General features: G+C 61.0%; 1 protein-coding gene across 5 annotated transcripts in view; it reads left to right on the forward strand.

The window, feature by feature from the left end:
* The window catches only part of PRKAG3 (protein kinase AMP-activated non-catalytic subunit gamma 3), a 37,419-nt gene extending 20,393 nt beyond the window's left edge, over positions 1-17,026 (forward strand). Inside the window, exons 2-14 of one of the 5 annotated variants that reach the window (XR_012646417.1) lie at positions 1,282-1,321; positions 1,895-2,271; positions 2,620-2,701; positions 3,285-3,343; positions 3,834-3,879; positions 4,813-4,867; positions 5,467-5,593; positions 6,842-7,007; positions 7,311-7,348; positions 8,082-8,228; positions 10,892-10,985; positions 14,425-14,738; positions 15,161-15,295. Coding sequence is in view for 2 of the 5 variants with exons in the window: in XM_075001533.1 (XP_074857634.1) it covers positions 1,282-1,321; positions 1,895-2,271; positions 2,620-2,701; positions 3,285-3,343; positions 3,834-3,879; positions 4,813-4,867; positions 5,467-5,593; positions 6,842-7,007; positions 7,311-7,348; positions 8,082-8,228; positions 10,892-10,985; positions 14,425-14,468 (1,275 nt within the window). In the remaining 3 variants the exon portion in view is untranslated. Of the gene's footprint in view, positions 1-1,281; positions 1,322-1,894; positions 2,272-2,619; positions 2,702-3,284; positions 3,344-3,833; positions 3,880-4,812; positions 4,868-5,466; positions 5,594-6,841; positions 7,008-7,310; positions 7,349-8,081; positions 8,229-10,891; positions 11,073-14,424 lie in introns of all 5 variants that reach the window. The other 4 variants (XR_012646418.1, XR_012646419.1, XM_075001533.1 and 1 more) reach the window with 4 other exon arrangements.
* The last annotated feature ends 58 nt before the right edge of the window (positions 17,027-17,084 follow it).

Raw genomic sequence — 17,084 nt, forward strand, 5'->3', positions numbered from 1 at the left:
CTCTCCCCGCTTACCGCAGCTGGGGCCTCTTGGCGTCTCGCTTCCGCTATGGCCCGCTCGTGCTCCCGCTCTCGCTCTCTCTCCTTCCGTTCTCGCTCTCTCTCCTCCTGCTGTCGCTCTTGTAGCTGGCGCTCGTGCTCACGCTCTCTTTCCCGTTCCTGGCGCTCGTGTTCCCTCTGCCGTTCCTGGGCTTCCAATTCCTTTAATCTCACCTCGAGCTCCAGCCGTCGCAGCTCTGCGGCGGGGGACTCTGCCCGCGATGGACCACCGCTAGCTGAGCGCGACCTGGCGGGCACCGCGTCTGTCTGACGGCGTCGAGCCCCTGCTCCTGTCGGAGAATCCGAAATGCTTCCTGGGGGTGACCAGCCACTTTCTGTCGGGACAGGCTCTGCCCCCCCAGATCGGTCATTCTCTTCCAGCTGGGCAATCAGCTGGGCCTTGGTCGCCTTCCCCGCGGTCAGGCCCCTCTCTCTGCACAGCCCCGCTAGCTCTGCCTTCAGGAGTCGGGTATAATCCATCTCCCCGCTGTCTCCCGGGGTATCCACTCACCAGCAGCAGCTGCGGGAATGGCTCTGTTCCCCCTCTGGCTCTTGTGAGGCTCCTTCCTTCTCCTGCACTCAGTCAGCCACTGCTGGGAGCTCATCTGTGGGTGCAGTGCATCCCACTTCTGACACCAGTGTGATGGGGTTCAGGGGTCCCCATGCACTGCACCCCGGCCACAGGCAGAAGTGACTCTCACTCAGCAGGTACAACAGGAGGTTTATTAGGCAACAGACGCCCAGTTTCTCACAGAAGCGTCAGTGTAGCCGGCAGAGACAGTCCTTCCAACCCGTCCTGGGGAGAGGAGCCCGAGTGGGGCCCCTCTGGGGTGTAGCTTCCCCCTCACCAGGCTGGCTGCCTTCCAGCTCCCTCTCCCCCCCAGCCTCTAACTGCCGCCTCCGATTTAAAAACAACTTGGCTTCACCCTCCTCTTTGTGCAGGGCAGAGGTGTTACCTGCCAGCCTCGGTTATAGCCCCAGGGTCATCCTTAGCCGCTGGGAGCTGCTCGGCTTGTCTTACACATGCACTCCCCCCACTCCATCACACCCTGTCGAGAGGGGCTGGCCATGCCCACGGCTCGGGCCTGCGCTGAGGGTGGGCTAGTGGCAGGGAAGCACCATTGGTTTGGCACCAGCCTGTTCTGTCTGCTGCCCCATGAGCCAGCTGGGCCTGATTCTTGCAGACTCCTTGGCTGGGCCCAGCTTTAACTCCCATCCCCACTGATTTCTCTCTGCCCCCCAGGTTCGGCCGCTGGCCACGGGTCTCCGCTCAGAGAAAGCAGGTGAATGAGGGTTGTGGGGGCGGGAGGCTGGGGGGCACTGGCTGCCTGAGCAGCTTCACTCATCTGTGCAGGAAAAGTGTCACCTCTCAGCCCCACGACCTCCACGGTGCCCCCCACGGCCAGCCTGCAGCCCCTCCCCATCCTGGTTCTCCCCGCCGGCCACACAGCTAATTGAGCCTGGGGACGCCCCGGGCCCAGGCACATCCCCCACCGACTCCGAACGCCCCAGAGGAGGGTGGGACCCTCTGCTCCCCATTCCCCTTCCTGACTCAGCCGGGGGTCAGTGTCTGCCTGAGCCCCACCGACACCCCCGATTGTCGCGGTCACAAAGCCAAGACCCCCCAGGGCTGCTCGGCTGTGCCCCGAGCTGAGGGCTGGGCACACGGAGCCCATGGGCCAGCCACCTGGCTGTGTGGGAGAGGAGCGGCCAGGGCAAAGCACGACGCCAGCTTCTCGGGGCAGAGGGGCGCTGATCCCACCGCAGAAAGTGCCATGGGGCCCTGGTGCCAGCCCTGCCTGTCCTGTCCCAGGCCTGCTGGGCTGGAGTCCTAGCGTGCGACCTCACCCTGCTAGGTTCCTTCCCGGAGCCAGAGACCTGCGAGGCAGCCTCCAGCCTGGGCCCCAGTGCCCAGGAACCAGGGGCAGATGCCAGGGTGGTGGGCTCCGACAACAGGGCTGTGGGCCCCAGCGAGGCCGCCGATCCCAGGCAGGCTGGCTCCGACACCATGGTGATGGGCCCCAGCGAGCGCTCCGATGCTGGCACGGATGGCCAGGCTGTGGACTCTGACCCCAGGAGCCTTCCTCTGCCCATCGAGGTGCCAATACTGTGCCCGAATGCCGTGTTCCAGGGCCCCCAGGCCGAGCCCTACATGCACTTCCTGAGGGAGCACAGCTGCTACGACGCCATCCCCACCAGCTCCAAGCTGCTGGTGTTTGACACCACGCTGCAGGTGAGTGCTGGGGAGCCTGGAGCCCGGTGTTGCTCGGGGGGGGCTGCCCTGGGGCCCAGGGGTCCCCTCCTCCTGCCCCCAGCCGTGCTGTCCCCTGTGACACAGGAGGGTTTTTGCAGGCACCGCTGAGCGTACGGGTATGGGGCCAGCCCCCATCCCTTCCAACAGGGCAGTGACCCAAACCGAGCCAGCGCCTCGCCAGCTGTCCGCAGCCCCTCCCGGCCCCGCTGCGCACAGGGCGTGGTGCAAACGCAGATGCCGCCTGCAACAGGGCTCCGACTATTCGGCTCCAAACCCCGGAACACCCCCCTGCTGCCAGGTCTGACAGCGCCTCTGCTTGGCTTGCAGATGAAGAAGGCTTTCCTGGCTCTGGTGGCCAATGGGGTACGGGCCGCCCCGCTCTGGGACAACAAGCAGCAGTGCTTTGTGGGTGAGTGCCTTGGGCCAAGGGCAACAATGAAGCCACGCCAGGGCTAGGATGGCACAGAATGGGTGGGGCTGCAGGCTGTGCCCTGCGCCGGGGATGCCCAAGCCCTGCTGGACTGACAGGGAGCTCAGCGATCTCCACCTTGGCTGCCCGGCATGGCAAACACACCTCCCGATGCCCGGCGTGGCACCGATGCCCCTCAGGTGCCCGGCGTGGCACTGATGTCCCTGGACATGACCCGTGCCCCGCTGTGCTCCAGGGAACAGCTGGCGCAGGCACTGGTTTTTCCCATGCTTGTCTTTGCTTGGCCTCTTGCCCATGATGCCAGTTGCTCTGTGGCCCTGGCACCTGACCATGGAGTTTGTTCTGCCCTTGTAGGCTGCACCCAGAGCCCCAGTGTCTGGCTCAGCAGAGAAGCCAAGTGGCCAATGTGCAGTGGGGCCCAGCTGCCTCTTGCCCCGGCGTGGATGGAGGCAGGCACCTCTCCACGGGGCACTGGGTGGGGGGCAGAAGTGCCCCCTGTGTGCCCACTGTGTGCCCAGTGAACAGCTGGCTGCTCCCTGACCCTGCCTATCCCCCGCCGCAGGGATGCTGACCATCACGGACTTCATCAACATCCTGCACCGCTACTACCGGTCCTCACTGGTGAGCTGAGCGGGCCAGGCCTCAGCCCCACCCTTGGGGGACTCTGTCCCACGGCTTCCCCAGACATCACTTGCCGCTGGGGGCTGGGAGCTGCTCGCACAGCAGCAGCTGCCTGCGGTGGGGAGAAGGGCAGGGAGGGGGTTACACAGCTGGGCACGTGCCAGGCCCCAGTGCCAGTGGGGCTGGTCATTCCCTGGGGAGGTGCAGTGGGTCGGGGGGGACCTATTGGTGGCTGGATCAGTGTTAGGACTAGGCCAGGGGCAGGGTGTGTTCCCTGGGCTGAGCCAGCCGGCCAGGGACACGTCCCTTCTGGAGCTGCCGGACAAGGGAGCTGACCAGATGCCAGATGGGTGGTGCATGATGCTGTGGGGCCCACATGTTGTTGCCCCCGGAAACAGCTTCCAGTGCCCCCAAGCTTCCCCCATGGGTTCCCCTTTGCTTCCTGGCCCGGGCATGCTGTCTGCCTCACCCTCCTTTCCCGGCACCACAGGTGCAGATCTACGAGCTGGAAGAGCATAAAATTGAGACCTGGAGAGGTAGGGGCTGGAGGGTTGCAGTGGGGGCAGGGGGTGTACAGGGCAGAGGATGAAGTGGGGACATGATGGAATTCAGGGGTCCCCAGGCTCTGCACCCGTCCGCAGGCAGGAGTGACTCTCACTCGGCAGGAGAACAGCGGGTTCATTAGCCGACAGGACACAGCATCGTACAGAGGGGTCAGTGCAGCCGGCAGAGACAGCCAGTCCCATCCATGCTGGGGAGAGGAGGCACCGAGGGGCCCCCAGAGCCGGGGCCTTGCCCCCTCCTGTGTCTCTCTCTCCCAGCCCAGACTCACTGCTTCCAACTCCCAGTTCCAATTCAAACCCCTCTGGCTCCACCTCCCCCTTTGTCTACAGCCCAGAGGTGTCACCTGGTCCCCAGGTTACCCTCGGCAGGAGCCCCCCACCCTCTGTGCGGTACACACCAATCCCCCACTACACCACAGGGCTCCAGCTCCTTTCCCCACGTGGGGTCTGCCCCCGGCATTGCTGAGCTCACCCTCTCCCCTCCCACGGAGCACTAGGGCAGCTGTGGCCCTGGCACAGACTCTGCCACCTCCAGCCCCGGGGTCTGCAAGTTAAGCTCCCTCTGCTGCCCTGTCAAGGGCCTGGCCTGTGCTGGAAACCCTCCTGCTGCCCCCTGGCAGAGGGCCCAACCCCAGCCCCGCTCTCATCCTCTGCCCCGCTTTCCCCCTGCTTGGCCCATAGAGCTGGAAGGGACCGTGCGAAGTCACCAGGACCAGTCCTGCCCCCACGGCCGGACCGAGGGCATCCCTGATGGGTTTCTTAAAGTATAACCAGCCCGGGCCCCTGGAGGGCTGAGCTCCCAGCCCGGGGTTTACAAGGCCCCTGTGCTAACCACGGGGCTATCCCTCGGCTCCGCGCCCCTCCAGCACTCCTGACCCCCAGCTCTCCCCTTTGCTTCCCTCCCAGAGGTTTATCTGCAAGGCTCCCTGAAGCCCTTGGTCTCCATCTCCCCCAATGACAGGTAAAGCCACGCCCCGGCCATGTGGGGGGTGCTCTGGACCAGGGCGCCTGGCTCTGGCCTGGCTGCCCTGGATGGAGCCTGCTGGGACCTGGGCTCCGGGGGGCCCCCCAATGGGTGGTGCCATTGCTAGCCCAGGAGCCAGGCCGATGCACGGCTGCCAGGGGAGGGGAGCCTGGATGAGGCTGTGGGGAGTGGGGCAGGGCTGGAGGGGAGGGGAGAAGTGGGAGGGGGCAGCAGAGCTGGGGGGAAATGGGTCTGGCTGGGGCTTGGGGTGTGGGGATCAGGGTTGGGGCTGGCAGGGGCTAAGGATGGGGCAGGGGGGTCTAGGTGGGATTGGGGAGGTGGGGTAACGGGGGCCTGGTGGGGGGGAAGGGCGTGGGAGGCAGGGGTCTGGCAGTGCCAGAGCAGACCCACCCTGGCAGAATGCAGCACCAGGCCAGGTGGGGGGCTGGATCTGGGGCCTGGGGATGAGGGGAGCCGGGGCGGGTTGTGCAGCAGAGCCCTGGAGCCGCCGGTCCCTGGCACCGCTCCAGGCTGCCCTGCGCCCCGGAACATGGGCCGGTCCTGCCCAAGGCTCTTGTCACCACCTCCCCCCGCAGCCTCTTCGACGCTGTCTACTCCCTGATCAAGAACAAGATCCACCGGCTGCCGGTGATCGACCCGCTCGCGGGGAACGTGCTGCACATCCTGACCCACAAGCGCATCCTCAAGTTCCTGCACATCTTCGTGAGTGGGGGTCAGTGCCTGTGCGTGCAGGCAGGGTGTGTACGGGGGAGGTGTACAGGCAGGGTGTGTACAGAGGTGTGTGTGCAGGCAGGGTGTGTACAGGTAAGGTGTGTACAGAGGTGTGTGTGCAGGCAGGGTGTGTACGGGGGAGGTGTACAGGCAGGGTGTGTACAGAGGTGTGTGTGCAGGCAGGGTGTGTACAGGTAAGGAGTGTACAGAGGTGTGTGTGCAGGCAGGGTGTGTACGGGGGAGGTGTACAGGTAAGGTGTGTACAGAGGTGTGTGTGCAGGCAGGGTGTGTATGGGGGAGGTGTACAGGTAAGGTGTGTACAGAGGTGTGCGTGCAGGCAGAGTGCGTTGGGGGGAGGTGTACAGATAAGGAGTGTACAGAGGTGTGTGTGCAGGCAGGGTGTGTACGGGGGAGGTGTACAGGTAAGGTGTGTACAGAGGTGTGTGTGCAGGCAGGGTGTGTATGGGGGAGGTGTACAGGTAAGGTGTGTACAGAGGTGTGCGTGCAGGCAGAGTGCGTTGGGGGGAGGTGTACAGGTAGGGTGTGTACAGAGGTGTGTGTGCAGGCAGGGTGTGTACGGGGGAGGTGTACAGGCAGGGTGTGTACAGAGGTGTGTGTGCAGGCAGGGTGTGTACAGGTAAGGAGTGTACAGAGGTGTGCGTGCAGGCAGAGTGCGTTGGGGGGAGGTGTACAGATAAGGAGTGTACAGAGGTGTGTGTGCAGGCAGGGTGTGTACGGGGGAGGTGTACAGGCAGGGTGTGTACAGAGGTGTGTGTGCAGGCAGGGTGTGTACGGGGGAGGTGTACAGGCAGGGTGTGTACAGAGGTGTGTGTGCAGGCAGGGTGTGTACAGGTAAGGAGTGTACAGAGGTGTGTGTGCAGGCAGGGTGTGTACGGGGGAGGTGTACAGGCAGGGTGTGTACAGAGGTGTGTGTGCAGGCAGGGTGTGTACAGGCAGGGTGTGTCCAGGGGACATGTGCTTGCAGAGTGAGTGTGCGGCCGTGCAGTGCTTGGGTGCAGCCTGTACCTGTGCCTGGGGAGGTCTGTAGAGCCGCTGCCCTTGGTCTGATGCGAGGGACCCCAGGTCGCCTTGCGCGGCCCTAGAGCCCAGGGCACTGCCAGGGTGGGCCTGGAGCGCGGACCTGAGCAGGTGCCACCTTGGCCCAGCCAGGTCCCGCAGAACAGGGCCCTGGGTGTGTGCCCGGGAGCAGCCCCCGACTGGTGCCCTTCGCCTGCACAGGGGACCATGCTGCCCAAGCCACAGTTCCTGCAGAGGACCATCCAGGAGCTGGGTGTGGGCACCTTCCGGGACGTGGCCACGGTGCTGGAGACGGCGCCCGTCTACATGGCCCTGGAGATCTTCGTCGACCGCCGGGTGTCGGCCCTGCCCGTTGTCAATGCAGCTGGTACGGGCGGAGCCTGGGGGACCCCAGCAGCCCAGCCACCTTCCCTGAGTGCTCCCTGGCCACCTCCTGGGCCCTCTTGCTGGGCTCACTCCCTGGGCTGCTCCAACCCCAGCCACCCTGAGCAGCTGCCGCCAGGCCCCCATCCCTCAGGGCCATGCCCCTCCGCACAGCCAAGCTCTCGCTGTCCTCGAATCGCTGGAGGACCTCGGACCTGCCGCTCCCCCTGGTGACCCGTCCCCCATGCCAACTGCTGGCCCCATCCCTGTGCTGTCCCTGCCAGTAACCCCGGCTCTCTCCTTCCAGGCAAGGTCGTGGGGCTGTACTCCAGGTTTGACGTAATTGTGAGTATGGTTGCTGGCTCCAGGCAGGGGAGAACAGCCCCCCAGGGCCGCCGGGGGATGTTACCTCCCCTGCCCCTTGCTCTTTCAGCTCCAGAGTGTTGGGCAGCCACCCCCTTGTGATGGGGTTTAGGGGTCCCCCTGCACTGCACCCCGTTTGCTGGCAGGAGAGACTCTCACTTAGCAGGTACAACAGCAGGTTTATTAGGCAACAGATGTCCAGTTTCTCACAGAAGCAACAGCATAGCCGCCAGAGACAGTCCTTCCAACCTGTCCTGGGGAGAAGACCCCAAGCGGTGCCCCTCTGGGGTGTAGCTTTCCCCCTCCTCAGGCTGGCTGCCTTCCAGCTCTCCCTTTTCCTAGCCTCTAACTGCCGCCCCCGATTCAAAACCCAGCTCAGCTCCTCCCTGCTCTTTGTTCAGGCAGAGGCGTTACCTGCCAGTTGTAGCCCCAGGGTCATCCTTAGCCACTGGGAGCTGCTGCTTGCCTCGGACATCCAGCCTGACTCACACATGCACCCCCCCCACTCCATTACACCCCTCTATGGTGCAGCCACCTCTGGGGTGATGCAGCCGGTGTTTCACAGCACAGAAGCTTAGAGGAGAGATGAAGGGGAATCCCCTCGCCCAGGCTGAGGGGTGTATTGTGGGGTGGCCAGGCCAGCGGGGTGCCCACACTAAGGGGCAGGGATCTCTGGTGCCTGGCCTGGGCCCTGAGTGCAGCCATCTGTCCCCAGCACCTGGCTGCCCAGAAAATCTACAACCACTTGGACATGAGCGTGGGGGAGGCGCTGAACCGGCGCACGGTCTGTCTGGAGGGCGTGCTCACCTGCTACCCCCACGAGACCATGGGCGACGTCATCGACCGCATCGCAAAGGAGCAGGTGGGGCTGGGGGGGGGGCGGGACTGGCTCCCATCTGGGTGTCCGTCTGGCTCAGCACTCATGTTATACACCCCTGGACTCGTGTTGCCCCCGCCCGACTCCAGCCCTGGTCTGGATTTTGCCCACCCCTCTGGGAGCCTCCCCACTTCGTGACCCACTGTAATGCAAGGAGGGTTCCCAGGCACTGCTGAGAGAGACAGACCTGGGCAAATAGCTCAAAACCAGGCCACTTACAGCCCGGACTGGGGTCCTCCACTCTAAGGCACCAAGCCCATCGCACCGAGCACCTCTGCTGCCTCTCTGGCCAGCCAGCCGTCACACCAGCAAATCCCTCAGGCTGCCCAGCTTCCCTGGTGCCCAGGTCCGTCCCCTCCTCGCACAGGTGAGAGGCTATGAAAGCCAGTCTCACCATATCTGGACAGGCTCTTCCAGTCACATTCCCAGGGCAATGGAGATTCAGCTCTTACCCAAAGCAGCAGGCTGGGCCGGTGCTTTAGAACCTGAAATCTAAGGAGTTACTAATAACAGAGAGAAAGAAAAGAGTCAGAGTGAAGCCGTTAAAGGAATCAAATTACCGAAACCAATTGCAAAGGACTTGGTGCAGGCAGCAGCCGGTGGAATAACCTGCTGTCTTCATCGTCTTTGGAGTGTGTCCTTTGTCAGGCTGGGCTGAATGTCCAGTCAAGTACAGTTCATAGCTTAGATGTCCCTGCCAGCTGCAGCCTGGAGATTGGAGACAAGAAGGAGGTTGCAGACCAAATAGTGTCTGCCCAGGGTATAGCCTGACTTTTAAGCAGAGGGAGCCAAACTTCTTTCCCAGACAATACCACAGGACTCACGCCCTCACTCTGGGGAAGAGAAGATAACCACTTCTCCTCTCGTGAACCCCATGTCAACTTTAGTGAAAGACTTAACTCTTGTATCAGAGGGGTAGCCCTGTTAGTCTGCAGAGTCACAAAAACAAGCAGTCCTCTAGCACCTTGAAAACAAACACATTTCAGAAGTGGGTCTTACCTACGAAAGCTCATTACCTAGTGAATTGGTTAGTCTTTCAGGTGCTACAGCACCGCTTGTTTTTCGTTTGGGCTTTTTTCCTCCATCTTTTTCATGTTGGACTATCTGCAACACGGTATCTCAGTTTGTGTATTTGCTCTCCTGTGATTTACACAATTACTTGATCAATTTGCAACTGAAACAAGAATGTTGCAGTCACAGATGAGCAGACCAGGATGGAAAAGTAGCGTCAGATTATTTTGAAACCGGAGATTGGCGCAAGGGAGCAGGCCAAGTCGGGAGTTTATCATGTGAACTTTACTCCTGTCAGGAGGGTCTGCAGCAGTCATGCTACAACGGGGGGGCGGGGGGTGACTTTCACCTACCTCAGGCAAAACTCCCAGAAGGGGGAGACTTGGGTACCTGTTGCATGTGACGCAGACTTTTACCGGCAAGGGAACCAGCCCACTATGAGCTAATTCGTGTTGTGCTTTCTCGACACTCTTCCCCGTGGTTTCTTCCTTCCTCCTCCTCTTACTAGTACCTGGAAGTGCTGGGGTTGGGCCACATTCACGGTGGAGAACCACGAGATCAGGTCACATGTCCATGTCCCTTGCTTGGGGCGTTGTGCCACTGGCGGACGTCCAGGCAACGCATCCACACCTAAGTTCCTGAGATGTGGACTGGAGCCTGATGAGGCCTGTTCTCTCTTAAGTCCATCATCTCACCTCCCACTGGGACTTCCCAGCACCTAACGGTTCTGCTAAAACCCAGAGCCAACCCTGTAACTTCGCATACAAAACGGAGACAGACATACCAGCAGCATAACGCCCCCGAGCCAAGTATCAGAGGGGGAACCGAGTTGGTCTGTACCTGCGAAACCAACCAGAGTCCTGTGGCACCTTATAGACTAACAGATACTTTGGAGCATAAGTAGAGTAACCAACCATCCCGTACTGGGCAGGACGGTCCCATATTTGTGACGCCAAAAGAGCCTCCCAGCTTGTTTTTTAAAAGGGATGAATTCTCCCATATTTAGGCCCTCGGAGGCTGGGGATGGGGGCAGGCGCTCCCAAGGTTGTTGCTTTCCCGGGGAAGGAAGCGGCGGGGGCAGCTCGCCAGGGCTTGGTGCAGCCAGGAGAAGCTGCCCTTCCCCCCCCATATCTCCCTGTCATGTCGCCCAAAGCCTAAACTTTCATGGGCAAAGAGCCGCTTCATCAGATGCCTGAGTGGGGGCTCTGGAGGAGGGGCCAAATGTACAGGCTCACAAAGAGGAGGGAGTCTCAGTCAGGGGAGAGCCAGAGGTGACAAGTTCCCTTTAGTCAGGGAGGATGTGTTCTGCTGCCAGAGGTTTGAACACCAAGGGAGGAGAAACAGCCTGTGTCGGCCAATCCCCGGCCTTCATCAGACACCTCGCGTGGCCCGTGGGTCGGTGGTTCCGAGACTGGTCCTTGTGTTCATTCGAAAATCCAATAACGTCACCCTGTCGACGGTCTGTCCCCTCCCACGTGCTCGATGACCCCAAGCCGCTGCCATATACCCCTCTAAGCCCTGCTGACTGGCCCCATCCCTGCTAACTGCCCCCTCTGAGCCCTGCCCCCATCCCGCCTGGGCCACACCTGGCCCCCGCCCCGCGGCTGAGGCAGATGGTGGTCTGGTTCGGCCGGCAGGTCCATCGCCTGGTGCTGGTGGATGAGAGGAATTTCCCGCGGGGAATCGTCTCCCTCTCCGACATCCTGCAGGCCCTGGTGCTGACGCCGGCAGGTATCGATGCTCTTACCTCTTAAGCCTGCAATGCTCCATCCTTCCTCCATCCGTACCCTCCACTTCCTCCGCTTCTCTCCGGCCCAGGTAGGCTCGGCCCTTGGGCACCTGCTCCCTTGCCACCCCTCCGGCTGGGGCTGCGCTCCGGGCACCCTGCCTGCTCTCCAGGTCGGTATTGCTCCCTGGCCACAGGGCCTGGAGGGGCACCGCCACCGGTGTCTCCGTCCCGCCTCTGCTGACCTCTCAACACTGGGGCTGGGGGCAGGGTGTGCTCTAATTGTTCCACCCGCGGGTGGAATAAATTTTGCTGAGTGCACTGAGGCCTGCGGGGATGCGCACCACCGTTAGGAGCACAGGTTCCCTGCTGTGGGCGCTCTGCTGATCAGCTGGGTGGTACTTCAGCCTCTCCTGGCGGCTGCACAAGCGCTCGGCTTCCAGGGAGCACTAGCTGAGGCGGCGGCCGGCCCTCCGTTCGCATGAGCTAAGGGCAAATCGCAGCTGCCATTGCTGGGGATGGCGGCGGGGGGGGGGCTGTCTCCCCTTGGGGCTCATAAGCACCCAGCCGGGGGAGGCGGCTCCTGGGAGGAGGGGCTGGGGTGTAGCAGACAGGCAGCGGGTGCCTGAGCAGCCGGGTGGCACGGAGCCCAATGGGAGCAGCTCAGAGTTTTCTCGTCCCGGATCCCGGGACAAGCTGATGGGTGATTCCTGGAGCCCAGCTGTAATGCAGTCCAGCTCCGTCTCCTCCATCAGCACTGGCCCTGCCCTCCTGGGCTCCCGCAGCGTGCTCCCATCCCTTGCGCCATGGGCAAATGGCGTAGCTGGGAGCCAGGCTGCAGGGGCCGTGGCCCTTCCCCACGGCAGGTCTGCCGGGGCAGCCCCATCCTGTGTAGGGCATGCGGAGAGGGTCAAATCATGCAGATTGCTCAGACAGGGCTACTTACAGGCCCCCTGTAAGGCCCCAACCCAGTCGCACACAGCACCTCCGCTGCCACGAAATCACACCAGCAATTTGCTCGGACACTCCAGCTTCCCTTGTACCACAGCCTGTCCTCATGTAAGCAGCTCTCTCAGGCTGGCTCCATGCAGAGGAGCAATACAAAGAAAGTAGCTTTCAGTAGACATCTCACTCGGCCCGTTTTGCCCATGATTTGGTGTAAACGCATCCCCATGGTTGCAGCAACCAATCCTATGCAACCTCTTTATAAAGGATCGGGACCAACTGGCTCAGCAGCAGTACGATGGAAAGGGACCTAGGGGTTATGGTGGATGAAAGGCTGGATATGAGTAAACAGTGCGCGCTTGTAGCCAAGAAGGCTAATGGCGTAGTGGTGTGTATTAGGAGGAGCCTTTTGAGCGGATCTAGAGAAGTGGTTGTTCCCCTCTATTCGGCACTGGTGAGGCCACATCTAGAATATTGTGTCCAGTTTTGGGCCCCCCAGTATAAAAAGGATGTGGATGTGTTGGAGCAGGTTCAGCAGAGGGCAACAAAAATGATGAAGGGTCTGGAGCACAAGACCTATGAGGAGAAGCTGAGGGATTTGGGCTGGTTTAGTTTACAGAAGAGAAGACTGAGGGGTGATTTAATAGCAGCCTTCAACTTCCTGAAGGGGAGCTCTAAAGAGGAGGGTGAGAAACTGTTCTAAGTGGTGTCAGATGGCAGAACAAGGAGCAATGGTCTGAAGTTACAGGGGGAGGTGTAGGTTGGATATTAGGAAAAACTACTTCCCCAGGCAGGTGGTGAAGCACTAAAATGCATTACTGAGAAAGGTGGTGGAATCTCCACCCCTGGAGGTTTTTAAGTCCTGGCTGGACAAGGTCCTGGCTGGGATGATTTAGTTGGGGTTGATCCTGCTTGAAGCAGGGGGCTGGACTAGATGACCTCCTGAGGTCCCTTCCAGCCCTGTGATTCTGTGATCCGGTGGAAGGGGTAACCAGTGAGGTGGTAAGTTTGTTGATGATACTGAACTGCGTGAGAGAGTTAAGACCAATGTGGGCTGTGAAGAGCTGCTAAAGAATCTCACCAAACTGAGTGACCAGGCAACGCAAGGGCACATGAAATGTAATGTTGCCAAATGGAAAGTAACACACATTGGAAAAATAATCCCAACCCCACATACAAAATACCAGGGGCTAACGTAGCTATTCAAGAGCGAGATCTCAAGAGTCAGTGTGGGAAGTTCTCTGAACACATCCACTCGCTGTGCAGCGGCAGTCACAAAAAGCAAACAATGTTGGGAATCATTAAAAAAGGGCTAGAGAACAAAACAGAGAATATCTCATTGCCTCAATAGAAATCCCTGGTACGCCCACATCTGGATAGTATGTACAGACGTGGTCGCCTCATCTCATAAGAATATAAGAATGGCCAAAGGTCCATCCAGCCCAGCGTCCTGTCTGCCAACAGGGGCCAGTGCCGGGCGCCCCAGAGGGAGTGAACAGAACACGTATTGATCAAGTGATCTCTCTCCTGCCATCTATCTCCAGCTTGTGACAAACAGAGGCCAGGGTCACCATTCCTCCCCAGCCTGGCTAACAGCAATCAACAGACCTCACCTCCACCCATTGGTCTAGCTCTTTTTAAACCCTGTTCCAGCCCTGGCCTCCCCAGCCTCCTGTGGCGAGGAGTTGCACAGGTTGGCTGTGCGCTGGGTGCAGAACTTCCTTGTATTTGTGTTAAACCTGCTGCCCATTAATTTCATTTGGTGTCCCCTAGTTCTGATATTATAGGCACAAGTAAATAACTTTTCCTTGTTCACTTCCCCACACCACTCACCATTTCATGTACCTCTACCTCATTCCCCCTCAGTCTCCTCTTTTTTAAGCTGAAAAGTCCCAGTCTCTTTACTCTCTCCTCCTGTGGGACCTGTTCCAAACCCTCATCATTTTTAGTTGCTGTTTTCTGAATCTGGAAAAAGTGAATAAGGAAAAGTTATTTACTCCTCCTCATAACAGAAGAACCAGGGTTACCCAAAGAAATGAATAGGCAGCAGGTTTAAAACTCACAAAAGGCACAGAGAGGAAGCCGTGCTAGTCTATATACTACCAAAACAAAAAAGCAGTAGCTTTTCTTCGCACAGCGCATGGTCAGTCTGTGGAACTCTGCGCTGGCTGAGGTTGCACAGACCAGGACTATAACAGGGTTTAAAAAAGAACTAAATGAATTCATGTTCCAGTGGCTATTAGCCAGGCTGCGTAAGGCGCGGTGTCCCTGGCCTCTGTTAGAGGCTGGAAACAGGTGATGGACAGGATCACTTGATGATTAGCTGTTCTTCTCATTCCCTCTGGAGCACCCGGCGTTGGCCGCAGCTGTCACACAGGATGCTGGGCTGGAAGGACCTTCGGTCTGACCCTGTCTGGCTGTTCCTCTGTTCTTGGCAATGTTGCACATGTTCAGCTCAAAACTCCAGTGCCGTCCCAGCCTGTCCTGTTCTCTCTCCAGGCCGGACCCAGGAGGGGTTGGCGTCTGTGGACCGCATGCGCTAGCCAGTGGCCGCAGAAAGCTACTTGCCATGGCTCCGGGGAGGCCTGGGGCCCAACTCCCTGCCATGGCCCCGAGCGCTTGGGGGGCCTTTCTGGCAGCACGTGCCCCCCACGCTGTCTGCCTGGCTGTAGCCCCTATGGACATGGTGGCATTTGTGCACTGTTACCCGTTGAGTCCCTGTCTGGCTGCTCCACCGCTGGCCTGAGGGCCCGGTTCTAACCTGGCTGCAGGGGTGCCCATCTGACAGCTTCTTGCTGGCCCTGGACAAACGGGTAGGTCCCCCTGCCTTGTCTTGAGCCATGACCAGGGGCCTGGGCTTTCTGGCATCCTGCAGCTGCTGCTCTTCGAGCAGTGCAGGGCCAGGCTCTGCCACCGCACGCCCTGGCTGATGTCCAGCCAGCTGGTGTGTGTAGCACCAGGGTGTACGTGGGCTGTGCCCACAGGTGGGAGCCGCTGTGATTGGGCAGCTCTGCACCAGGGCATGTGCACGGGCAGCCACGGGCCGGTGGTGGATTAGGGGCACCCTGGGGTGGGCTGGGGCTGGCAGACAGCCCATGGGAGCTGCCAGGGACCTGCATGCTGGGCCTGCAGGAGGGCATGGAGAGGTACCAGGCTGGGGATGCAGAAAGGGGCGGGTGCCCTGGCAGCTGAGGGGGAGCTGTCTCCTGGTAACCTTGTCCTTGGTTTTCTACAGGCATCAACCAGCACTCGCTGTGATGGCACCAGGCCACGCTGCTGCGCGGGGAGGAGCCGCTTGGTGGCCAGGGCAGAGCCTGGTGGGGACTGTGCTTGCCTTGGGCTCAGGCGCTCTGGGACCTGAGGCGTTGTGGGACACCAGGAAGCCCAGTAGACACAGGCATGGAGCTGCACCATGACCTGCACGGGGGGCTGCCACCTGGCTTGGTAGCCAGCCAGGCCTGGCCCAGGGAGGAGCAGCCGGTGCCCCCCAGGCTAAGGCACAAGCCGCGCGTGCAACAAAGAGCACATGAGCTGGGAGCTGCTGACAGAGCCCAGCCCCTCCCGGAGCCCCAGCCTCTCTGCCAGCCGAAGCGTCTCTCTGCTGCTCCAACCCACCTTGCTGCTTGTCCCTCCAGTGCTGGAGCTGGCGTGAGAACTGAGCCTGGACTCTGCCGCCTCCCAGTGCCTGCGAGCACCGTGTTCTGGGAGGGTCCCTGGCTGGAGCCCCAGGTTGGGGATGGGGGTTACTCGCAGGGCCTGGGGCGCTCACGGCTTTGCTGGAGGTTCCGGACGCTGATGGCTGCAACCCGGTTTGTTGTTGTAGGGTAGCCGAGAAGGCTGGCCTGCCCCCACCACTGGCTTGTTACTGCAGGGTTGCTGGCAAGCGCTGGGTGACGTATTTACTGGTGGCTGGCTGCGCGCCTCCCACGAAATGCTGGGTGTGTTAAAACTCATCCCTTGCCAAGCACCAGGCTGGGATTTCTCACTGCACGCCGTGGGTGGCTAATACACCTCCGCTGACCCAGGGCGCTTTGTACCCCGCAACAAGGGAGCAAACGCCACCCAGAGACTGGCCCTTGCCGATGGCTGTGTGTGTCCCCAGAGCCCCTGGCTGGAGGGGCTTGGCTGCCCATCCTCTGCAGGCTGGGAAGATGCCAGGGTGTGGCCTGGGGCGCTGATTTAGGGCTGCTGAGATGGTGGGCACCAGCCACCCCAGCGCCCAAGCTGGTCCCAGACAGCCCAGAGCTGCCGGTCATGAGCTATAGGGGCCAGGCCTGTGACAGACATGGGCCACCCCTGGCAGGGCTGTGCCTCCCCCAGCACCACTGCTAGTCTGGGGCTGATCAGGGTGCGGTACCATCCCAGCCAGAGCTCCTGGTCGTGCCCAGCCCTGCGGGCAGCTCACAGCACTGGTGCTCGTGCAGTGAGGACACAGTGCTGCTCCTGCCTGGGGCAAACCACACAACCCCTCCCTGCACCCAGCCTGGCATGGGCAACCCACGGGGTGAGCTGCTCTTAGGGCTGGTAGGAGGGCCCATGCCGCACGGAACGGGGAGACCCTGTGTGTTGCTCTGTGGATCAGCATCACCCCCAGCTCAGAGCATTACCAGTTAAATGAGGACCCCCCACAAGCAGCTGGGGCCCTGACACCTCCCTGGGAGCTGGTGCAACAACCAGCCATCCCTGTACCCTAGTGCAGCCCAGGGAGACGGGCTGAACAAGCCCAGGAAAGGGCCCTGCTGGGGGCGCACTGCTAGATAGGCAGCTGAGGCCTGGCAAGCACAGTGGGGGTGGGCGGGGGAAGCTGGAAATTAATGAACCATGAGGCAGTCAAAACAAGGAGTGAGGGGGCTGGATCCCCAGCGTGGCCTTATGGATTCTCCAAAGGAGACCGGAGCCGCCCGGCACTCCAGCTTTCTGCATCCCGAGGGGGCTGGGACCCAGCTGGCCTGGCCACCCCGGTGGCCCCCACGGGGTCCCAGCCCACATCGGGGTGACAGCAGTTCCGGCCTATCTCTACCCAGGACAACATGGGCGAAGGGTCTCCTCTGCCCCAGCATCGTCACCACGGCCTTGGGGGCCGACAGGGCGCCTGCCCCCTGGGGCTTTCCCCTCCATGTTCCAGCTAAGCCGGTGCTGCTGGTGCCCCGGTTGTGGGG

The sequence above is a fragment of the Carettochelys insculpta genome, chromosome 8, assembly GCF_033958435.1.
Source record: "Carettochelys insculpta isolate YL-2023 chromosome 8, ASM3395843v1, whole genome shotgun sequence".
Lineage (NCBI taxonomy): Eukaryota > Metazoa > Chordata > Testudines > Carettochelyidae > Carettochelys > Carettochelys insculpta.